A 25,723-nucleotide genomic window follows, 5' to 3' on the forward strand; every position below is an offset into this window, starting at 1 on the left:
CTAATGACTAGATTATCATTTTATGACGCAAGTTTGAAAAGGCCAACCTGATTCAAGACTTATCCACAGCCTGAATTCTTCCCAGTTTGAGTCCCCAAAATATATGTACTTCGTATATATATTCATCAGTTGCACCTCCATGAAAGAAAATAACATCAGAAGTGACAGAATCCTTTGATTGCAGCATATGGTCTCGAAACTTAACTGCAGAGAATCATCTCCGATATCAAATTACCATGTTCATCAATTATACACACAAATATTCCAGTATTTTGGCCACTTAGGTCAGACCCATACATTGAACTAGTACATAGCTCATAGCCGGACCTTGTAAAAAGAACTCTACCCATCTAATTGAAGAGCTGAAAGTATTTTTCCAGTCCATCCCCATAAAGTTTCAGCTCTTTGATGGGCTTTGCATATTCCTGAAAGTCTTGGCAAAAACTTATTCTGATTTGAAAATCAGAAAGACAATGCAATGTAGATCTAACGTAGACACGGAGAGTGAAAGATCAACTATAGCTTTCTGCAGGCTCTTCAAGGCATAGGCTAACAATAAACCTTTTACGTTACTCTCTTCATCCCACTAGACCTGCCCCATTTGTTTGACACATCTCTCATAAAAAAAAAAAGAAGTCAAATAGGGCAATTCCAGAGGGATGGAGGGAGGAAATTTTGTTTACCTTGGAATAGTAATATGAGTTCTCATAGCCTCATAGGATGCTTGATTTTAAAATCACTACAATTTCTATAGTAGTAATTTAAAGCACATCCAAAAACAGGTGTGTCAATTATCATAAACTAGTCCAATGATAATTGTAAGCTAAAAAATTTGACTAAAAAAAACAGTCGGGATTGATATGATGAGCCACATAAAGACGTTGCATATTGACAAAGCTTTGACTTGAAAAAATCAGTTGGGATTGATATGATGGCATTACATAACATTCTTCCAAAATCATCACAAATTACTTGAGCAAAGTAATCAGTAAACAAGATTGAGCAACAGACCTTGTCATCCAATGGAAAATTTGCAATTACAAGCCTTCATACGGCGTGTTTGTACTTCCACAAATTAAAAACTTTTACTCGTAGATGTAATGCTTATGTACAGCAACCCGGATAATATAGACAGCATATTATATTTAAGAAAAAAACATACAGAAATCTTCAGACTTAGCCACTTAGCCTTCACCTACCAGACATCCATGGCGCAGGAATAAGCTCTTCTCATAGTCAGTTGGAACAAATCCATATGGAGGCACTATTTTCCTCAGCGAAGGCCTTGAAAAAACCATCCAAGCGACAATGTCACGACTCATTTCACGACACCAATTCAAGTTGATTTCCTTCAACCTACCACAATGATAGACCACTTCTTTCACTCCTTTGGAGGTTACTCCGGAGCAACCCATGATATCCAAATACACGAGAGCAGGACACTTCTTTGCAATCATCAACAACCCTTCATCATTAAGGCCTGACCCTGATGCTCGAAGAACTTCTAATTTACGAAGTTTTGCATCCATGCCGAGACTTTTAATTGCCCCACATCCATTCATCTGTAAATGCTTCAAACCAGTGCAGTTGCGCAAAATTTCACCAATGCCTTTCCGTGTGATACTAGGACAATCACTCACATCTAGTAGCTCTAGGCTTGGGCAGGAATATGCAATTTTTTCTAGACATTCATTGCTCAAAGTCTTGTTGCAACTCAAAATAAGAGCTCGAGTCTGTGGGTTGGTAGCATTACTGACAGCAAATTCTTGCTTTCCCATGTCTGTTTTCTCCATTTCCAGAATGTCCAACATCGGACAATTCTTAAGCAAGGTAAAAAAGCCAGAACTCGTCACCCTTGAGCAGAAATTAAGCTTAACAGTATTAGCCTTACGAAGGAATTTCGACAAGTCAATAATGGTTCGATCCGTGATCCAGTAAACACCTTCCAACGCCAAATATTCAAGGGAGTGATAAGTACGCAAAAGCGACAAAACCCCAGAAAAGGTAAAGTCCTTACAATGGTACAAAGTAAACTTCCTCAAAGGGATGGAAGCTTTAACAATCGAAAACAGCAATCCATCCGAAACAGCCATATACGAAAAATCGAGCACAGACAAGTTCTGAGCACAAGCAAACAAATGAGCAATCTCAGGAACACCCAAATCCATCCCTAAAAGACCAACAGATTTCAAATTCCTACAATTTTGGAATGCAAAAGCCATCCCAACTTGAGTAACAAAAGTGCAATTCTTAACTACAATCTCCTCTAAATTCAAGCATTTCTCTGAAAGACTGATAACAGATTTATCAGAAACAAAGTAATTTCCAGACAAATTAACCTTCCTTAACTTAGTTAACTTCGAAGCAATCAAATCAATGCCATCATCAGTAATCCCTAAACCACCCCCAGAAACATCCATATCCCCATCCCCAGTTACACAATAATCATCCTTAGGATCACTAACATCCAACTCTTCCAAATTAGCAATAAACTGCGAAATAACCCCTAAATCCGAATCATTCAAAATCGAAAGATTACGCAACACGAGTGATTTTATAGAGCTGAGAGATGATCTGGGAAGTTGTTGAATCGCATTACAAGGGAAATAAGTGTGATTAGAGAGATCAAGGGATTGAAGTGGAAAGTGCGCAAGTGAAATTAACTGAAGAATCGAACAGGGTTCGCCATTAAATTGAGAAAGAGAGATAATTTTGAGATTTGGAAATCGATGAAAGAGTTTAGGGAGGAAATTTGAAGTGGGGTTTGAGATAATTAGGGTTTGTTTGAGACGATTTGTGATTGAAAGAAAGGATTTTGAAACGAGGGATAAAGGTTCTAAATATAGATCATGATCTAACAGTGAGATTATTTGTTCCCAGATTTCTTCTGGGACATCAACAATATTTCGATCCTGCATTTTTTTTGAATGAAATTTCAATCAATACTTAGAAATTTCAAAGAGAAAAACTTAAATTTACCTGAAATTTGATCTGGGGTTTTGATTTGTTCTGCAGGATGAAATTGAGAAAAGTTGAAGAAGATCTGGGTATTTCACCATAATTTATCTGAGTGAGATCGTATTCTGTAGTACAGACGATGATGAAGAAATGAAGAGGAAGAAGCAGCCAAGCAAGTGTGAGTTTGACGAAAATTGTACTGCAGTAGTGTTGTACAGTATTTTTCATTTTTCTAGGATATGATTTATGGACACGTGGTGGGTCTTGTTCGTCATTTTACAAACCCAATTCCAATTGTTTATAGAAGTACGAGTATATAGTTTTGGAAAACAACGAGAGTATGGAGTAGCCGAGTAGTGACCTTATTATAAAGTTGTCCATTTGGCTCGATGGATGGGGTTTGGGGCGAGTCGGGATAAAGTTGTCAATTTGGCTTGATGGATAAGGGTTGGGTCGAGTTGGGTTTAGGTTATATTTATGTACCATATAAATTAAATATCAGATTGAGTCAATTTTAAGTAAGGTTATATCTAATTATGTCGGGTCGGTTTTAACACTCCTAAATCTCTAACTACTGCTTCCATTCCATAAAGTTTTTTCCATTAATAAGTTTTTTGGAAATTAAGAAATTTGAGACATTACATGATTTGTAATTGACGTAAATTTCGTGCATCGAGCGTGCTTTCCACCCTAGTTTATTGAAAAGTTCACAATTCATATTAGGGGCAGATATAACAACAATTGTTTTGTTGTATTTAGCTTGTGTGTCATGCTAATACATACGGAGTAGTTGTCATCTTATGAGGCACACCATTTGACTAAAAAAAATACTTGTATAATGAATGAACTACATATAACGATTCCACGAACTTGAAAAAAATGTACGAAGTATATACTGTCATGTTTGCATGTGTACTTGGGAAAAACCTATAATGAATGAACTATAACGAATGAACCACAAGCTGAGTATTCATCTACAAGAACAATTTTTAAGCTCCCTTTTGACCAATTTTTAAGGTGGCATACAATGAATGAATAAATGTACAGTTGAAGAAAGCTATGGGAACCTCACACACTAAACTAAAATTTTATCTTTATTAAGTAAAAGAAAATGCATCAAGGCTTCATGGAGTATTTTCCAGGTTCATGGAAATTTCCTTCAAGTTGCTCCACCTTATTTATTTTAAACCCTCTAATCCTAATTTCTTCAGGAATCGAAGTGTCCTTATAATCAACATTTTCTAAGATCCAACCCGAGTTTTGCACCGAACCTTCCACTTTCACCTGTGAACATAAAGACCAAATGTGAGAATACAACCAACGCGAACCGAATTGGAAAACTTCCCATCTTTATTCTTTCTATCTAGAGTGCATGTAGATTTGGTTGCTTAAATCATACACATTGTAATGGGTTTTAGGAGTAACCTATACTAACTATGCATCTTGCCAAGAATTATGATTAAGTTCATACCTCTGCATCATCAATTGAATCCACAACAAGAGCTCCGTCTAAGGAAAGTTCTTCAATGAGTATATTCTTGCCCTTGAGAACCATGGTAGACTTCTGTGAAATGGAGCAATTTTCTTTGATTTTTCTTTTTACATCTGAAAATGTAAGTGCCCATTTTGGCTTCCACACAATCCGAGGCCACACCTCCACTTCTTGTCCATTAAACACAAGCATTATTGGATCATCGATTTGGACACCCGCCTAACAAAGGAAGTAGTTGATTAAAAGTCGGATCTAACAGTTTTCATAGATATCACACCCTCACGGTGGTACCGAAGTAAAACACAAAAAAGTGAAAAGGAAAAAAAAAAAAAAAAATCCAAACGATTAGCATGATCAACGATATAGATACCTTTCTCAATATAAGGCTGTGTGCCCTGTAGATAGCCATTTCACCAGAAGTTGCACTATGGTATGGATTACCCTTTGGAACCTTCATCAATAAGAGAACCATCAAAATCTCATCAGTCTTCAAGGTTACAAATTGACACACTCCCTCAGTTCTCTTTTTTATCTCCCCATTTACTTTGGTCAAACTCATAGAAAAAAATTATCAGGTGAAATATGAATAGATTCATCTAAATACGTAGTTTCATGATAGTATCAACTTTTTAAAAAATTTACGAATATGATATTAGAAATTTCAATGGCCAATAAAAATGTAGTAAGACATGGGGAAAAAAAAAAAAAGTAAGCATACACCACAAACACTAAAGACAGGAATCTAATTAAGTAGTAGGCCACTTAGATTTTAGTCCTATTGATTAATTCTGACATTCACTAAAGATGACGCAAAGTTTGGAATATGAATAAAAAAAAAAACGTGCTTTCACAGAAATAAAACCACACAAACCATTTCTATTGAGGTTTCATAATTCATCATCAGAGGGCCTAATATTTATATTGGAAAAGCTACCAAGCATTCACTCATGCAGACCATGTGGAATTGTGGATGAAGTTTTCATGGATCCATTAAAATTTAATTCCATGCTCACTCTACCCACTTTTTTTCCCTCTCTGAGTCTCTTCTTAAATTAGGTTCACAGGTTTTTTTCACTGTAAATCACCAGCACACAAGCAAACCATGGTATATGAAGCTTCATGCTCACTCCACTCTCTTTCGCTCACTTCTCAAATTCGAAATCTATTTAGGGAGGTAGAAGCAGCTAAGTATTCATCATCTTAATTCCTTATACCACTTCCAATGTACAAGTAAAAACAATTTACCTTCGCGGCATCCTCAGGATTGTTCTTCACAGGTGCATAAGCAAGCCATATGTCCATCACCTAAGCAAAAATGAATGAAACAAGCAAATTGTGTCAAGATATTCCCAATAACAAGGATGTTTATTACACATAGAAAGGCTGCAACTTACGGTAAACCCAACCCTTGCAGTTGGAGGCAAAGTCTTAGGGTAATCTTGCATCATGCACTCCAATCTCGTAGAAGACTTGAAGGAAGTTTTTGTAGCATCCTTATACCTACACAAGGATAGATTTTGACGATTAAAATCTCACCATCATATTAACTGGAAACAGAACAGTGTAGCAACAAGAAAAGTGAGTTTATAATTGAACTTCGATTTCATGGGCAAACAAATTTTAGTGAAAAAAATAAACAGCAGTCTGGAATAGAATTGAATGACAAATATAAGAGCAAATTTCAGGAAACAGAAGATTACTTTGGGTTAACAAACTCTTTGATGGCACCTCCTGTCTTCTGAAGTTCCTCAATGTATGATTCAAGTTCCAATATTAGCTGCAGAGTAATGTCACAACCTCAGTGGTCAAAATTATAAGAAAAGTAAAGCAAAGCAACCACCCCACCCCCTCCTCAGAAAGTTAACAAATCTCTACCACCGGCATAGAATGCCAATTAACCACCATTCTATGTATCTAAAATCATTCAGTATATGCACATGCACCTTACCCAAATGCGGGCAGAGGCAGAAAATAACACTTACTTTGAGAGGGGGCATGAGGATAGGAAAGCAATTCAGTTCAGACTTTACCTGATTAATATTTCCGGGAAAAGGTGAAAACCCATTCTCAGAGTTGACATCTCCTTCAGGATTGATAGTTGCTTGGAGCAGAGGGTCAAGTTGATTGTACTCAACGTTGATCACCATTGTCCTCCCTGAAGTTCACCTTACACAGTCAAAAAATTGTAACATAGGAACATACTGATTACTGCATTTACAAGTGCATTAATCACATATATGCGATCTAATCTTTATCCTAGAATACATGCCAATATCACAATACACTCGTAGTGAATGACCAATATCTTTATTGTAACACAATGGCAATACCCTTGGCATCCCCATGGAGCATTAATAAACTTATTTGGTCATAAAAAGCACTGAAAATACATGAGCAATACCAGAACATAGTCATTGTCTTATAAATAAATACTATTCAGCTTCAAGCACAACAAAACCAAAGGAGAACAGACGCTGAGAGATTATTGAACCCAAAGATGTGACATTATCCATGCTTTAGTGAGAATGGAAAGAGTAATTATCAAGTCACTTTTGGCAACAATAGATGCTATTTTCTTGACCAAAAAGAAGAAAGGGACAATAATCTCTTTTAACATCCCATTCAATATGAATTTATTGCTTAGTCAATAGGGAAAGATAAGTATGCACATTGCTCACCCATCACTTGTAAGTTGTAACACCTATTAATATTACTGCACCCCAATACCCCATATTATTTTGCACACTTGCTTTCTTTGGTTGCCCTAAATTAATAGCACAAAGGTCTTTTCAAATGCACTTTTACTTTCTTCATCTCTCTGCAACCACTGAACCACACTGCATAAGCTACATGCCAAATACAAGTGTGCAAATTAATACGGGATGTAGTATTTAGGAAGAGTGTTAAATTCTAGGAGTTAAAACTTATGCACCAGATTACAATAAGATGAATGGAGTGAGGTTGTGATACATATATTAAATCTAATGTAATAAGTTAGCTATATACCATCAGCATGTGTAAGCTTAGCAATGCCTCCAATAGCTTCTTTTGCTTTTCGTGGAACAGCAAGAGAATTAACCTGGTACTGTCTAATGGCACTGACTCCCAATGATGCTGGAATTGCCTACAATAGCAAAATTATAAAGAAAAAGAATGAGGTGACAAAAAAGGAAGTGAAAAAACATGCTCAATCAATGTTGTTCTGGCTCTTCATTAGCAGTTCACACTTAAGTTGATGCAAGGGTATGAATTATAGAATAACACATAAGGTCGGGGTTCAATGCCGTTGGGATTTAGGAGTGACTCAGAATCAAACCGAACAAAAATTTGTCAGGAAAATGAGAAAATGAAGTATGGACAAAGGAAGGCCCCTAGGGCTGGAAACATGACACCAAAAAAAAAAAAAGTTAAGTGAAAATACACATTCGACAAAATTTGCTCAAGCTCTTCATTTCCTGAGCAAACTTTAATCATATTGATGCATTGGATATAATATTTTAAGAAAAATAAAAAGCACACAAGGTCGAAGTCCAATGCTGTTGGGAATGACTTGACCTCAAACAAGATATATTCTCGTCAGGAAAATAGGAGAAACAAACATTTAGAAAGAAAGAAGGCCAGCCAGAGCCATGCAGAGTGGAATGTTTTGACTAATTCACGAACTAACCAAAACTCAGTTAGAATTACCTCTTAAAGCACAAAATCCCTAATCTATAGTTTAGAAGATAAAATAAAATAATGCATATATTGAAAGTCTAGAAACAACTACACTATAAGATTCACCAATTTAAAACAGAAACCTAAATCCACAACATGGACCTATCCTAAAATATACTGACAATGTGAAAGCACCCTTATATCATCATATTTAGCACATTATACTCCCAGTGTCCCAAATGCTTGTCAGTATTCAAGAAAGATCAAGATCAAAATACAAGGAAATAACAGTTGTACTATAATTGTTTGCCCCAATTTTTAAATTTTATCTGTATTCATGCACTAGTTAGGTTGTCATTGAAACAGGAATCGACAATTGATATATTTGAAAGGTCTTAAAGTACAAACTGTCAACAAACCAAATTAGCCATTATTTCAGTGATGCATACCAATTTCCTTTAGGGAATTGGCAATTGGAGTAGGATTGAGACACTAGAAATTGTACCTTACGGCTGTACCTATATAGTCACAACAGATTAAGTCCCAGTGCCAATCAATTTAACAATACACAATCAAGCACCTACATCAATCTGAGAAACACTGCTTCCTGTCAGACCAAAAACCAATGGGGGAGGGACCAATGAGCTAAGCTAACCTTGAAGAGAAGTCCATTTGTATCTTGAAAGAACAAAACCCATTTTACACCAGAATCATGCCTAATTACAAGGCATTCAAAAACAAAAAACAGAATTCAGGCTTCCTCAAGTTAACAAATCAGAATTAAATGTGAGTAGATTCTTAAAATAACACAAAAATTAAATGCCTTAGGGCAAAGAAATAGGTTTGTAAATCAAGCAAGTGATATAACAAGAAACTATATAGCTTCTGTAATTTACAGTACAAAAATGTATGAATCCCACAATAAGAAGAATACATACCATTTGTTTAGAAGACCACTTGAATACAAAAGTGAATGTACATCACCATGGCCATGAGGCTTTGTCTGCCACAACCAGCAGCAAGAAAAATTTAGTCCAGGAGAGGTTATATAGCTTATGGTTATATACAATTGATTCCTATATGTGACAATATATTTAGCACCTGAATTCTGTACTTATTTTGTGGGTCCACAGCAAGCCTGGCATCATTATCAGCCAAACAAGCAACTTTTTCCTGAAAGAGTTCCCATATGAGCTGCTTATAAAATCAATATTCAAATAGTTCAAGCCCCAAAGTGTTTAGCATTACCTGCTTGAGAAGGATGACTTGTGATGGTTTCATTCCAAAATAAGCATTTGACTCCAACAGCTCCAATGTACGTGCATGAGTGTCATCAGAAGTCATAATAGCAAAAGGAATCTCCTTTTGAGGTTCACCTACAAATTTAAGGAAACCTTTCAATATTAACTAGGCACAGAATACAAAATTATTACAGAGCAAATTGATTCACTTGGCCACAAGACATTAGTCATACATAAATAAAATACAAATGCTTCTAAACAGAAATTGTGACGGAATCAGATAATCCTTCAAAAGCAGCACATATATAGATGCTCTTTAACAAGGTTAACCATAATAATTCCTATTAATCTCTTCATTCGAGAATAAACTCCAGATGGGGAGCTCAATACTGTCAGCACTCAGCAGGTAACCACATAAACATCAGAAGCTACTGAATTCGTTATCAGCCCATCTGTCACTAACTCACTACTTATATCTCAGACAAGCTCATTCTGCTTATCAACTTTGTTGTCCATTATTTTTACATGGTATAGTCTGAATTTCTCATTGTCCTCTTAGGCAAGTAAACATGTCAGCAGTGGGATAAATCAGGAGCATTACAATGTAAGAGGAACAAGGCAACCCCACTCAGACAAGAACGACTAAGGGTGGGAAACCTTCTAGTCTTAATTTGTATCAGCTACACAAATGTGATAAAAAAAAACTTCAGCGGCATTAGATGATAAGGAGGCCTTAAAAATTGTTTTGTTCCTATATCTGGTTGACTGGTTCCACGCTTCCACCCTCTCAGTATGTTGGAAGTCCTGGAACTCAAAACTTCTTTCATGATTTCTAAAAAATGGAACAAAAGCATTGTCGTTGCCACCACACATTTCATTTTTCTTTTCTACCTAAATCCCAGATACTTCATCTAAGAACCAGACATACCGTACAGCCCAGCATAGAGTCCCTTGCTCACCAAATCACCTAGCAGTGACATGTCATTGATTTCTGAAAGGAAATTTTGATTTATTTTCATTATGGCCTTTGGAGATTGGACACACTTCTTGTTGAAAAGCTAGCTGGCATCAGAAACTACAAGTGTAATTAGTGATCTTGTGAAGAAGCTGTCCTAGTAATGCGTTCATTGAGGCAGAAGTTCAGATTTCGAAATGAATACATATAGTGGGAATGGAACATGTTAAGGAGGAATTAATTAGCTAATTAGGTTGTCATAGACAGACTCACAAGAAAATACAAATGATGAATAGCCTCTTCAATATGGAAGATGGGCAAGTGTAAGACAGTAAGGTGCATTTATGACCTGCAGGGTGAGATAATAATTGATAAGGATTTGGTTCCCACTATGCCTATTCAAGCTGTTACTGATGTATACTTGGCTTCACATTTGTTTTGGCACTCAGAAACTCAGATCTTTAAGAATCTGAGATCTAAACAATAACTTCACAAATTTAAGGTGAGAGATGTCTGTTCATAATACAAGTGAAACAGGGAAGGAATATAGTCTACTGATCTACTCCCTTGTCAGCTTGTCTAGCAGTTTGGTAGTATCTCTTTCAGAAGCAAAGAAAAGCTCATTACTCAACCTATTCAAGGCAACACTCTAAAGTTTCTTTCAATCAATTAATATCATCCCCTTAGCTCAAGAAGTATATTACAAAAGCATAATGCCCGAAGATATTGCCTGGCCCTCTGATAAATCCAGATCCTAACATCGGAATAATGGCTTGCTAGGCTTCACTCTGAAAGGTCCTATTTCAATGCGATAATTAGAAGTGCTACAACACCAACAGACCAGCAGAATGAAGAAATAACAGGATAAAAACCATCTCACATTGGAAGAACGTCAGCCCCTATTTGGCCCATGCACAATTTAATAATATACACAGCCTGAAGCAGGTAATTTTGGAACCAAGTATTTATCTCCATCTAGATACCAAAGTGCATTTTTCACTTTCCAACTTGCATTATCAAGGTTAGTATGATAATGTTCAGAGATTTAAAAGAGGATCTCTCAGAAAATCTAGAGCTAGAAAGGGTCATCAGGCATGCAAGAGAAACAAACGGATAGCACTTTCAAAAACATGGAAATCAACTTTTACAAAATATATAAATTTACAGTAGAGAGTATTTTGCAGCACCAACCTTCAGATAGTTTGCAACTAGCTTCTTGAAGAGCAAGAATAGACTCTATGTACAGTTGTAAGAAGCATGTTCCAGAGGAGGTTTCAGAAGGAAGAGCAACCTGCAAGAATTTTCACAGAGAGCAATAGACTCTAAATTAAAGTGACTGTCAGAAGTTACGAAAGAACACATCTATGCAACAAATTTGCTTTCTAACAACAATAGCAAAATAAAAAGTCCAAAATTTTCATGCACTCAACAAACAATTTGTTGTTGGACATAACAGACTAGATACCACAGTATAAAAGGAGATGTAATGAAAGTGGAAAAAGGAACATATAAAGTACATATCCATGAGGAAATGGTGAAAGAGGGTGATTATTGTCATCCAAATGCAAATCACCATTATATAGGTTGCGTAAGAAAATTCTGAAGCAAACTCTTCTAGAACCGCAATAAATATGGCAGCGTTTGACAGTAATTACTAACAGATGGAAGTTAAAGATAGTTTGCTCCCACACTTGCTTGCTTATCATATTCCCTTGGGGGGGGGGGGGGAGTTGAAACATGCAGAAGATTTATCACCTTGATTCCGTTGTATCCAAGACGTTCTCCAAGTCCCCCAGCAACAAGAACAAATGCAGCGTTTTTTGCTTCCTTGACGCCAGCCTCTTCATATTTGATGAAGTTCTCGTCAGCAAAAGTCAGATTTTCACCTGTTGGAACCTATATGAAAATTATCAAAAAAAAAATTGTTAAGAAAAAAGGATTATATTAACAGCTCAGAAAAAGGAGAATAAGTACAAGAGGATAAGCAGTTCTCTAAAACGGAAAAAGTAACTAATGGATACAGATTAATCCAGTTTTGATAAACTTAACATATTAATCAGCTGCTTCCACCAACAAGCCACAAACAGCAACTCTACATATTTCCTATCCAATCAAAACAAAGAACATCGATTGTCCCTTCTCAGCACATCAAATATTTATAGTAAACAGATGCATGTTGGACTGTACAAAGTATCAAGTTCAATTCCATGAGGTAGTACAGCTAAAATCTTGAAAGTAGCAACCCAGAAAAGAAAAGAAAAATATATAAAGCACATGAGTCCTTCGCCTTCTCAAAATAGTCTTCATCTTTTCCCTTCATATGATTCTTCAGTGACATTGTGTAATTTGTAGTACCTAACTTAGACTGAAAATATTGTATGGCACGAGCACAGCTGCTTTAATGGCTACATTGTTTTCAGTTGAGACAAATTCCATGCATCTCACTGTGGCTACTGAGGCAGCGATCCCCCTTCTTTGACTTCCTTTTTACCACTTGATATATACATACATCAGATTATTATTTAAACCAAATTCCTGACACACTATGGCCTCTGCAACTCTGCCTCGATCAGTGACTCTTTCACTCTCATTTTGTACTCTTAGTTGCTCCTTCTTCAGATCTACTCCAGCAATCTATCCTCAGATAATCAAGATCTGATGGTGATTTTTTTTTTAACTTCATAGTTAATTTCTTTTTCTTTCTCTATATTACACATAGAAGCCCTGATTAAAACTTCTGGTCACTAAAATGTTCAGCCACTAAAAGATTTCAGGTAGCTTTTATTATAGCCTTATGGGAATGGCTGGATTCTGGAATTCGGATATCATCTACCTAATTCATAATCAATTTTGAACTAGGTGCGCAGATCTAGCAGGAAGCCAGGCAACACCCTGGACTAGGAAAAAATAGCTTGCTTTACTGGCTGGGAGAGTGATAGTCATGAGACTCACAACTATAGTCTACACATTAAGGAAGGGCATACGTTGAGGAAACCAAAACTCAAAGGCTAAAACAAGTAAGCAATGGTAGCATGGACAGAATTAATATCAGGAGCAAGTAACATTTAACAGTGAGGAATCACAGGGTTTGCTAAAATCAACTGTCAGTATGAAACTCGTGACTTACAGAAGGTGTAAAACCATCAAAGGGGTTCTTTCCAGCCTTTGAATCTGCCAGAAGTTCTCTAGCATTTTTTATATATTGCACCAGACCACCAGGATAACTGGCATTAAGGCGAGCAACCTGGAAAAACAGCTAGTAACATTTAGAGGTTGTAAAAGATAACAAAGAAGATAGCACTACATTAAAAGCAGTATCTGCAACATAAAGCACCACAAGGACATCAATTCACAGTCATCTTCTTCATAAACATGTTTCATAAAAAATCAACTTTTGAATAAAATAAAGCCCCTATCAAGCACATTATGCAAAAATAATATAGAATTTTTTTTAAAAAAAAAGGATGAGAGAGACAGAGAAAGCAATATATGCACTCCACCATTATATTCTTGTTCTATGATACTCAACACTTCATTTCACTTCAAGAATCCGTGTTGGATCCTCAATACTACACCATAGGTCCACTCAGAACTTTTTAGAATGTACACGTGTCAGACTATTAGGTCCTCAATACTACACTATTAGAATGTACACGTGTCAGACTCAGACATGAGTATCCAAGTCCAGGTAACATAGGTTGAGTTTGTAATACAGATTTTATTTTTTTTATTTATCAGTTGCAAATCTTCTCAACTTCTCATCACAAGGACGCCAAGGAATTGTCTCCATATATAAAGCTTGCCAGGAGAAGGAAGGGAGGGATTGAGCATGCCATCAAACTCATATACCCTAGGAAACTACATGCATCAATGTGGAAGCAACTCAAGAAACCCTAGAAGGTTTAAACTTTTTAGTATGTTTTCATTATTAATGCAAAAAAAATTAAATAAATAAATAAAAAATAATCTTAGACTACAAGCTAGGAAGTAGAGCCGAGGACTGATTAAACAAACAGTAGCAGGCTAGAAGCAGCAGTAACAACAGGAGAAGAGCATTTTGATTGTTTCTCAAACTACATTGGTCTAGTTAATTTAAACCAAGATTTGTGTTTTTGTTTAGAACTTATGCAGTCATCTTAACATTTGTAAACAGCAGCTGCAGCATGTTGACAGTTGCTATCAATTTCAGATTAACCGATTTGGAGTATGAAGGAGTCTGATCTTTAACTGTAAGTAAAAGAGGCCTAGCTGTAATATGCCAATCATTTAGGATAAACTAGAAGGTAATTGAAACAATATCTGAAGTCAGCTGCAGGAAGCAGTTAAGAGCTTCAATCAATCATCTGCAGGACGGTGACAAAGGTAAAGCTTACCCCTAGTACATGTAGGACCGAAGTTCAGATTTTAATTATAATGTGACAACTTTTTCATAATGATTAGCCTAAAGTGAACCCTGAGATTTGAGAAGTCTATCATCTGAGTTGTTTGGTAAGTTAAAGATCGTCCAACACTAGAGAACCAGTTCCCAACCTCAACCTGTTCCTTTGCATGACCAACAGGAAATAGAGCTACAGCTGGTCAGCTAGGAAAGATGAAAGAGTATTGAGTAGAGAATATTTTTTTTTTTATAACTTTGGTATATAATGGACCAGATAAGCACACCCACATTAACTATCCTTCGCTTGTTAGATGCTACGAGTATAAAGTAGCAAGCTAGCCAATACCTTTTCGACCACAGGTCTGCAAACAGTAACCTCTTCCAAGAATCCAAGTCCCCCCTCCATGTCTTGGGTGAGAGCTCACCAGAGGCATCGGTTATGGTTCCATATGGTATGGTATGACATGAGGTGTAAGTGTAACAACTAGAAAGCCCACGCATCAAGGGCGGACATTTTTACAGGGGAAATGCTTGAAAGAGAATCATGAGAATGATGAATATTATTTTATTTTATGTAGAATAATCTAGAGGAACAAAATTTCATGTAACCATCTAAATTACATAAATTTAATACAGTTATGGTTACTCTGTATTTATTGCTCTGTACCTATTATAAGAGTGAACTTTGAGCTCAATGTAGCATATGCAGTAATAGTAAGTACGGAGTAGCAGTTTTAAAATTCCACTTTTTTGGGGAATTTATACAAGGCACATCGTTCCAAAATAAATGCTTCACTCTCCTAAGAAAAAGTACTCTACTTTCCATACCTGTTCACAACAATTGTATCAATTATCGAGTAAAATTATGATATTTGCAGCGAATTCCTTAAATATTATCTCTAACCCATAAATGTGGCCGATTAAAGCGAGACGAGGAATTATCAAATTATCACATATCAATATATTTTTAAACAAATATAAGAAAAACATAGAAAAAATCAATTTGAATCGAATTAAACCTGATCGAAAAAGGCTCGTTTCTCATCATCATCAACACCAGGTTCAGGCCAATTATCAAACAAATGACTCTGTCCATTCCGAATCAACACTTTCGCCAATTCAACCTGAATTCAATTCAAATAAAATGCTACAAATTCATTACCAAAATAACACAAATTAAACTTCAAGATTAAACAAAAATGATGATGATTGAGATCAAATTGATACGCACATGATTAGGAGAGAGAATTTGAAGGTTTTTCTGGAGATTAGGACAATTTAACTCGGAAATGTCGAGGTTAGAGAGTTGATCGGCGGCAGAATCAGCCATTGGAGAGCAATTCAGGGATCGCAGACAGAGAGGAGAAATCTGATAAAATTATCTGGATTTAGAATATTCGAATCTGGTGGAAACCGGAAGAAAAAGGTGCTTTTGGTTGTTTAAACAAATATAAGAAAAACATTTGTTAGTTGTTTAAACAAATAATTCTGGATCAATTTAAGACTTCACCTTCGAAAAAATCCCACATTAATTTATGATATTTAAATAAATCAGGTGTACACCAATTGTCAAATCAGTTAAAAAAAAATGATTAAAAGTTATCTAGATCAAATTCAAACGCTTGATAACAATCTTATTATACAAAATAGAGTTAAAGTTCTCCAAAATTGGAAAACAGTATGCTAAAATTATTCATAGTCCTAATATTATACAAACTTTTGAGCTGATCAATCATGACTTAGTGTCACAAAAATTTATCTCATCACGGACTTAGGAGTGAGAATTCCCTTATTTTACTTCCTCTCTCCCAATGAGTAACACCTACGAAGTTGTATTGAGTTGACATGTAAAAGATGTCCTCCTTATCTTAGTAAAAAAAATATATAGCAATCATGGTAATCAGATAAATCCCTTATATATTTCATAATACATGCAGTGATTTGAAACATCTCCCGGGATTGAAAACAAGTTACTTTCCATTATTCATTCGACGTAATGTTAAACTCCAAACAAAATTATGAAGAAAAATACGTGTTTGGATATGAAGTGCAATTGACATGGACATTAGAAGAGTGGAATCCTTTACCAAATTATATTTGAATCAATTACCATTATAATCACCATATCTTAAGATGCTTATCAAATGGAAAGACCAAAGAATTGAATATCAATATAGAAAACATCCTTCCTTAAGTACTCCATCTAATTCATTCTATCCTTCCGTCTTCCAAAAAGTATACATCAATCTGAAAAATAATAATCTCACCTTTGTCATTTCAGCTTAAAACAATCCCACATTTTCGAAATCTAGAAACAATCCCACCTTTTCAAAATATGAAAACAATCCCACATTTTCAAAATCTAGAAACAATCCCACCTTTAATGTTCATATACTCAAAACAAGCTATTTACCGGATTATTAAGTTGGTAACCTATTGAAAAATGTTATATGCCACTTTGTCACTTTCTTATTGTCCTATTTTTTTAAGTAATTAAATAAATAAAAAACAAAAATAATTAAAAAAAAAAAGTCCCTTCTCTTCCCTTTGTTGTTCCTTTTCCCTCTTCCCCATCCCCCATCTGAACCAGCACCTAGAGCTGTCAAAAGCTGACTCGAACTGATAAATTTAGCTGAATTCGATTATGACCCAACCTGTGTGAACCCGAGAAAATGGTGACCCAAACCCGATATGACTCGACCTAAAACCAACCCTAAACCCAAGTTAACCTGAGTATATGAGACCCAAACTCGAACATGACCCGACCTAAATATAACCCGTAAATCATTGACCTGAACCAAACCCAACCTAAATCGAGATTGACCCAAACTTGTTTTAACCCGTCGAAACCCGAATTTAACCCAACTTGTTACTAACCCGACCTGAATTCAACCCGACTTGTAACTAACCCGACCCAAATTCAACCCGACTTGTTCCTGACCCATCTCAAACTCAACCTAACATGTTATTGACCTAACCCGATTTCAAATCACCTCAAATTCATTTACGACCATCTTATTCATATATAGTTATATAGTTACGTACTCCTTTCTAAATTATTTCTACTAAGAATATGATGATCGCCGCACAAATAAGAATATAAGATAATATTATATGAATTTAATGACAATTTGTGTCAATTGTGTGCTTGTGCCAACAAGTTACTATGAGAAGTTCAATAGTCAATACATACTACTCCTTACTTAGACAAATTATAGCTATTTGCTCATTTCTAAGTGTTAGAATATATCAATCCGATCATGACCCAATGTGTTTGAACCCGAGAAAACGGTGACCCAAACAGGATATGATATAACCTAACTTGAACCAACCCGAGACTCGAGCTAACTTAGGTTTTCGAGAGTTGACCGGACATGACCTAACCTGGAGATTACCTGACCTGAATAAAACCCGGAAATTATTGACCTGAACCGAACTCGACCCGAACTCAAGCATGCCCCTAACCCTTTATAACCGGTTGAAACCCGAATTTAATTAACCTGACTTGTTATTAATTCGACCCAAATTCAACCCGACCTGTTATTGACTCGACCGGAACCTGACCCAAACTCGATAGGATGCATTACCCAACATGACCCGACCCACATTGACCTGATCCAAACCCAACCGCAAAGGTAATGATATTAACACGAATTAACCCGACCCGAGTTGACCCAACACAAACCCGACTCAAATACCTGAATTGACAGCTGTACCGGCACCCCCACCCCCACCACGTGGCCTACACCCCTAATAATCCCCCATCCATATTAATTTGCTCTTAAACTTGCATGTGTAAGGTTAAACATCAATAGAAGTAGCTAAAACGTCAATGGTTGGGACTAATTATAGTTTCATTATCTTGACTTTGGTGCCTAATCTTGCAGCATCTTTGTCGAATTGTCGTGACGGAAACTTATAGCCAAATTCATGGACCCATGAGGCCGCCATGACCCTTACATGATTTAGAGTACTTCATAATAACAATCAACTTTGATTTTTTTTTGTACAGATAAAATACATGTGGAAAATAGGTTGTACTTGTACATAGTGTAGTATACTAGTATATGTTACAAGTACAATTTTAGCTCAAATATTGCAAGTACGATCATGACGATGATTGTTGATGAAAGGGCCGGGTATAACAACATATGTTGCATGTGATAGGCAATTGGTCATTCGTGTGCATACATGCTTTAACTCTTCGTGTTTCGTTATTATCTTTGGTAAATTTTACTACACGCTCCGATGAATAAATCTAAAAACTCAATAATAAAATCATGTATCATATCTTCTTTTCGACAATCTTTGGATATCATCCTACTAGTAGATTGAGTAACCAAAGTAGACTGATAATAATAAACTAATACGAAGTAACAAGGTTAAAGTTATTAATAATGGTCCAAAGCAATATGCATGTCTCGTGTGGTATAGTAAGGATGATCAATAAATATCACTCAATTTAAGTATATTGTATGGATGGGAGATTTTAAATAAAATGTTGTTAAAAGTTCAAGTTGAAGGGGAAACAATGTCGATCAAGTTTCTGTCATTACTCATCACTCATTTTTTCGGTGTAGATTTTATCTGGTGTGTACTTATGTATATGAGTATGCTTTAAGTAAAATCACTCAAACATATAGATTAATTATGGAGGAAGCACTTTACATGAGTTGAGTGGTATGTGGTCTTGTTAGTAATTGAGGATTGATAACTCATTTCAAGAAAGACAAGTAAGTGAAGTAACATGTCATAACAATTATATCAAGTTCCTTGATATATTGATAAGTCAATGTTTTAATAAGTGAGCTACATGAATGTCAAAGTATATATGAGGCTTTAGTTTAAAGATAAAAGACTGAGAGCATGTGTATGATAGGTTACATGTTCGAATCTCCCTCACTTAAGTGTAATTCAAAGCCTTTTTAAAAAGTATAGTATATATATATGTAGGTGTATTCATGAGAGCATGAATCCTCTAAGTAACTCCAATGAAATTTTCCATCCAAAATTTATTGCACGATTTTGAATCACCTACATTATATATGAAAAATAATCATCTTGTCAAGCATGCAATTCTCCCTCAAATTTTCTTCTCATGTTACGTACTCCGTTTTGACATCAGATTTTGAGTTAGACATCCCAACAATATACTCCATATATAATATCTAGCCCTTCAAAACTTCAGCAATATACTTGGTATATAATTAACCACCACTAATCCTAGCTTATACAAATAAGTAAAGCTCCACAAATTTTTCATTCAAGAACACAATAACAATTCTCTTGTAAACAAAATGGCAGCCTCTCTATACTCACTTACTATCATCACCTCCACCATTCCTCTTAACCCAAATTCCTTATTTTCAAAGACATTGCTTCCCCCCATTGCTCGAAACCGTACACGTATGTACGGTTGTACACCAAAAATACTATGCAAAGTAGCCAAAAACGATGATTTTGATCATCAAAGCCCTAAAACAACAAATAATATTGATGACATCAATAACATCATGCTCGATAGAAGAAATATACTAGTCGGATTAGGAAGTCTTTGTGGAGCTACTACCACCACATTCACTAGTGGCTCCACCACCCTCGCGGCCCCTATTGCCATGGATGTCACTAATTGTGATGTTACCGGAGATGAATGTTGTCCTCCCATACCAATAAACATTCTCGATTTTAAGCCACCCGACAACCAAAAATTAAGACTTCGTCCTGCTGCTCATTTAGTGGATAACGAATACTTGGACAAGTATTCCAAGGCTATAAGCTTAATGAAGAAGCTCCCTGAAGATGATCCGCGAAGCTTCATCCAACAAGCCAATGTGCATTGTGCATATTGTGAGGGGGGACACTATCATCAACTAGGTTTCCCAGATTTCTATTTTCTTATACACGACTCTTGGTTATTTTTTCCTTTCCATAGGTGTTACATATATTTTTTTGAAAAGATTTTAGGCAAATTAATTGATGACCCATCATTTGCTTTGCCTTTTTGGAATTGGGATCATCCTGATGGTATGTATATGCCCTCTTTATATACAAACCCGACGTCAACCTTATATGATCCATTTCGAAATGCAAGTCATCTTCCCCCAACCTTAATGGATCTTTCCCACGACGGGGATGATAATAATGAACTCACCCCAAAAGAGTTGATAACCTCAAATTTGGCGGTTATGCACCGCCAAATGGTTTCTAATGCCAAGAACCCAACATTGTTCTTTGGTAGGGCATATCGAGCAGGCGATGAGCTACCAATAGGAGCCGGGACAATCGAGACAATGCCACACAATATAGTGCACAATTGGACAGGAGATCCAACCCAACCTAATGGGGAGGATATGGGTATCTTCAATGCTGCAGCTCGAGATTCGATCTTCTACGCCCACCATGCCAATGTGGACCGAATGTGGGTGCTATGGAAAACCCTAGGGGGTAAGAGGAAGGACATTGAAGATCCAGATTGGCTGAATGTTTCATTCCTTTTCTACGACGAAAATGCCCAACCAGTACGAATCAAGGTTCGAGATTGCTTAGATCACAAGAAACTCGGATACATATACCAAGATGTTGATATATCCCCGTGGCTTAATCTTAGGCCTAATTCTTCTAAGAATAAGCAAGATAAATTGTTGTCCGTTACAAAAAGGAGGGAAGATTCAACATCGGGGATTACACTTCCTAGAATTTTAGACTCTACTATACGGACACGGGTGGCAAGGCCGCAAAAATTAAGGAGCCAAGAGCAGAAAGAAGACGAAGAAGAGGTGCTAACGATTAACTTGGAGTTGTCGCGAAGGATAAGTTTATCAAGTTTGATGTGTACATTAATGAAAAAGATGATCTTCCTAAGAGGAAGAGCCGTATGAACGCCGAGTATGCAGGATGTTTTGCGAGTTTGCCGCACAAGCAACACAAAACTAAAGATCATAATAAAAAGACTTGTTTGACAATAGGGCTGACAGATTTGATTGAGGATCAAGCAGTAGATGGCGATGATAGCATCGACGTGATACTGGTGCCTAGAGCCGGATCAGATGCAGTTGTCATCACTGATGTAAAGATTGAGTTCATTTCTTGATTGTGGTTTCATCTACTAAATTACTCTTAATCTATTGTCATATACTCAATCTCATATGATCTCATTTATAAATGAGATGCAAGTAACACATAAATAAGTCTTATTACGAATTGTAATAGATAATTTCACATAAATTTATATATGATATTTATAAGAGATATAAATTAAAGCATCTATCATACGTTGTTTATTCAATGTTAGTACATACTAATTAAAGATTTCCATAATTTATGTATTTTAGCTGGTATTTAAAAATAAAAATAAAAACAGATGGTTAAATAGAAAAATTAGGGTTTTTGTGGTGGTAAAATACAATTATCACTCGTTTTAAATCCAAGCGAGTGCAATAACTTCTTACCCTATACTTATATATTTCACATAAGTGTGAGTTTTAAGCAAGGTCTAGCTAATTTTCTTACCTTGTTCCTGAGAGTTGCGATAGTGGGAAGCTCATTAGGTCGCCGCTTTTTCATCCAAGTGTAGGGCCAATCCCGGTGGAAATTCATCAAGCTATAGTCGCATTGAATCGATCCTTAGGGTTATTTGAACCTGGGAACAATGATGCTGGAGGAAACCCGTGTAACACCCCCAAATCTTCCTCTACGGAAATATCAGTATAATACGTATAATTATATCCTAGAGATAGACTTAGGCGTATTACCGCCGCGTGATTACACAAGCTAGGCTACCAAAACTACTAACCAAAACTAATAATTTGCAGCGGAAACTCAAACTCTTTCTTTATTAACAATAGCTATAATAGAAACCATTGTCATGAGTACTCATAATTAAACAAATCCCAACAATCCTAATTCTAGGTGAAGAACATTCCCGGGACTCCTATATGCTTAATTATTGACTCCACCTGAAATTAGTCAACACTGCTTACCATTACGGTGAACAGGGTGAACCAAAACAAATAAAAAATACGGATTAGCAAAATATGCTAAGTACGATAAGTACAAGATAAGTAAATTCAATTTACTTGCAAATATGCTTTAAAACCAAATTCCAATGTTAATCCAATAGTTCCGAACTCAAAATTCCAAAACCAATTCCAATAATATAATTCCAAAGCTCATGATTCAAAACCAATTCCAATAATATAATTCCAAAACTCATGATTCAAAACCAATTTCAATAATTCAATAATTCGATAAAACGATTTATAAAACCAATTCCTCTTTTGAAAACCAATTTTCAATAATTCCAATAACTCAACAATAATGATTAATAAATCAATTATTTTCGAAAACTCATCCTCCTCTCTAGGTGTGCACACCCCCCGAGCTAGTCTCCTACTATTTCAAGGCTATTCTTCGTGAAAGACTAGGTCATGCAAAGTCCATAGTCTTCAATGAATCCGCATAGTGGGATTAATATAATAATCATGCTTGTAAAGCTTTTATAAATAATTCAATAATTCTCATGAAACTCCTCTTTGAATAAAATCAACCTTTATAATAGAATAACTCAAAAACTCCTTTTGTATTTAATTCAATAAGCTTTTAAAATCAAACCCTTTTAAAAACTCTTTATAACAATCCAACATGCTTTTTAAAACCAAGTTCCTTTAAACATAACAAATAATTTGAACTGCTAAACAACGCTCCCATTTTACAAGGCATCGCTCCCTTTTTGACATGGAAGGACGATATTGCCCTTTGTGTAAGTTGTACTATATAATGGTCCATCATGGGATATACTGGCATTATAATATCATTCTGACCCCTCCACTTACTACCACGTGGTTAAAAAAAATTCCCGACCCCACTACATCAAAAAATCCGATTTTTTTTTTAAAAAAAATTTATCAAGCTTTACCGACGGGTTTAGGAAATTGAACGACGACAACATTCATACACCGGAGGCATCGTCGGAGGATTCTGCAAGACGTCATACTATTTTTTTTTTTCTTTTTTGAAAAAATACATCCGCCTAAAATTTTCAGAAACACCAAGGTGGATCCGCTTAAAGTTTCCAGAACCACCTAGGCAGATCCGGAAATTTAAGGCGGATCCCTACATTAGCCCAGAATATCCGGATCTGCCTAGGTGGTTCAGGAAACTTTAATCGGATCCACCTAGGTGGTTCCGGAAATTTTAGGTGGATGTAATTTTTTATTTTTATTTTAGTTGATTAATTAATCAAATTTATTAATGTAATCTTTGTATTATTATTATAATTTTAATGGTGATTATTTTGTGATTAATTGAGTAATTAGTATAATTGTTGTTGTTGTGATCAATGTTGTAATTATTTGTTGATATTAATTATTGTTGGTTTTTTTTATTATTTGCTTATGCGATTAATGTTTTAAATATATTACACTTATTATCATTATTATTTAACTTGTGATTAGTAATTCTATTAGAATTATTATTGTTTCATAAATATTGTTATTAATATTATAATAAAAGAAATAATATTGAATATTGTGTGCTTTATTTTATTTTCAAAGGATTTGGAGTCTGAAGACGGCCGTGATGGTGTGAATTATAGTGTCAAAATCGTCACGAACACGTTATTTCCAACGTTTGATGATGCAGTTAAATGGGCGGATGCTGTTTCCGTAAATCTGGGATTTATTTTGGTTAAATCGTCTTACAACAAAACCAGAGATGGTCGGCCGTATCAATATTTGAAATGTGATTGGGGACGGAAGAGCAAACCGAAAGATTTGGAGAACGCGATACAGAAGGACAAAAAAACCAAAGCTAATGCTTGTCCTTTCTACACCAAGACATATTATGAATTCACCACTAGCGGTTGGAAGATCCGTGCAAAAAATGATAAAATTGGGACCCATAACTATCCAATGATTGTGTATCAGGAGGGTCATCGTAAAATCAGTGGCTTGAGCCCGGGTGCAAAAAAGGTTGTGCGTGACATAACAAAGTCCATGGTTGCACCGCGTAACATCATGGCAACTATTGCTAAGCAATTTCCTGATGATCATCCAAACATCATACACATTTATAATTGCTGGAATGACTTGAGAACGGAGATGTCTGAAGGTATAGGATTGTTCAGCAATTTCTTCATTTGGCGAGACAAAGTTAGTATATTTACTTGGTCATGGCCGATGAACTCAACGTTCTACAACATGCATTTATGGTGCACCCAATCACGGTAAACATACTACGCACATATCCACATGTAATCGGTATGGATTCCACTTACAAGACCAACCGATACGGGATGCTGTTCTATGAGATAGTAGGTGTAACACCGACAAATCAGAATTTCCTCGTTGGTTATGTGTTCATGCGCAACGAGTGCACGGCAAGCTATCGGTGGGTGTTGCAGAGATTAAGGGAGTTGATTGGGTATGATAAAGAACCATCGGTATTTTTTTCTGACCGTGAACTTGGCCTCTGTGCGGCATTGAGAGAAGTGTTTCCAGGGACGTCGTATTTACTTTATCGATGGCACATTAACAAAGATGTGGAGGCTAGGGTGACTGATATGTTCAAAAATAAGAAGATTGGTGCGAGTTTTAAAAATGGAAAATGGAAACGTATCATGGATGCTACAACCGAGGCGGATTATAATGTTGCTATAAATACAATGAAAGCTAGGTGGGCAAGTTATCCGGCAATGATTACTTACGTTGAGAGAACATGGCTTTGTCATAAAATCAAATTTGTGACATTTTGGACGAACCAAGTTCTTCACTTTGGTAACACGAGTAATTGTAGAGTTGAGAGCCAACATTCGGCAGTGAAGACGTGGTTTGAATCATCGAGAGGTTCGTTGTTATAATAATGTTGTACTTGTTGTCTTTACTTCGTTTTAGTAATTTTAATAAAAAATCATAATGTTTTTTTATAATCTGAATCAACGGCAGGTTCTTTGGATACCGTATAAGCCCGAGTACATTGTCATATTGGTAATCAGATCATTGCAATTCGTAATGGTTTGGAGGCATCAAGATCGAAAATTGGTGAGA

The 25,723-nt window shown here is 35.9% G+C and overlaps 2 protein-coding genes and 1 pseudogene across 2 annotated transcripts; 1 reads left to right on the forward strand and 2 right to left on the reverse strand.

Moving 5' to 3' along the window:
* Positions 1–866: 866 nt before the first annotated feature.
* On the reverse strand, positions 867–3,278 carry LOC110685926 (EIN3-binding F-box protein 1-like). The gene is made up of 2 exons (XM_021862484.1): positions 2,980–3,278; positions 867–2,912 (listed from the first exon to the last, which is right to left on the reverse strand). Exons 1-2 carry the CDS (start codon positions 3,184–3,186, stop codon positions 1,185–1,187), a joined length of 1,935 nt encoding a protein of 644 aa, XP_021718176.1. The 5' UTR covers positions 3,187–3,278; the 3' UTR covers positions 867–1,184.
* Positions 3,279–3,818: 540 nt separating this feature from the next.
* LOC110685928 (UDP-sugar pyrophosphorylase-like) lies at positions 3,819–16,524 on the reverse strand. The gene is made up of 17 exons (XM_021862485.1): positions 15,913–16,524; positions 15,701–15,805; positions 13,431–13,547; positions 12,059–12,199; positions 11,495–11,594; positions 9,356–9,483; positions 9,209–9,280; positions 9,046–9,110; positions 8,763–8,823; positions 7,457–7,574; positions 6,481–6,605; positions 6,151–6,227; positions 5,845–5,950; positions 5,696–5,755; positions 4,821–4,901; positions 4,430–4,669; positions 3,819–4,242 (listed from the first exon to the last, which is right to left on the reverse strand). Exons 1-17 carry the CDS (start codon positions 16,009–16,011, stop codon positions 4,075–4,077), a joined length of 1,863 nt encoding a protein of 620 aa, XP_021718177.1. The 5' UTR covers positions 16,012–16,524; the 3' UTR covers positions 3,819–4,074.
* Positions 16,525–19,853: 3,329 nt separating this feature from the next.
* Positions 19,854–21,811, forward strand: LOC110685615 (annotated as a pseudogene).
* The last annotated feature ends 3,912 nt before the right edge of the window (positions 21,812–25,723 follow it).

Source organism: Chenopodium quinoa, unplaced genomic scaffold (genome assembly GCF_001683475.1).
Source record: "Chenopodium quinoa cultivar QQ74 unplaced genomic scaffold, ASM168347v1, whole genome shotgun sequence".
Lineage (NCBI taxonomy): Eukaryota > Viridiplantae > Streptophyta > Magnoliopsida > Caryophyllales > Amaranthaceae > Chenopodium > Chenopodium quinoa.

Coding starts and splice junctions, on each gene's coding strand:
- LOC110685926 (XM_021862484.1), bottom strand. CDS start 3,186: ATGAAAAATACTGTACAACACTACTGCAGTACAATTTTCGTCAAACTC. Junction 2,913..2,979: donor AACCCCAGATCAAATTTCAG/GTAAATTTAAGT, acceptor AAAAAAATGCAG/GATCGAAATATTGTTGATGT.
- LOC110685928 (XM_021862485.1), bottom strand. CDS start 16,011: ATGGCTGATTCTGCCGCCGATCAACTCTCTAACCTCGACATTTCCGAG. Junction 12,200..13,430: donor TTGATGGTTTTACACCTTCT/GTAAGTCACGAG, acceptor ATTTTCATATAG/GTTCCAACAGGTGAAAATCT. Junction 4,670..4,820: donor ACAGCCTTATATTGAGAAAG/GTATCTATATCG, acceptor TTCCTTTGTTAG/GCGGGTGTCCAAATCGATGA.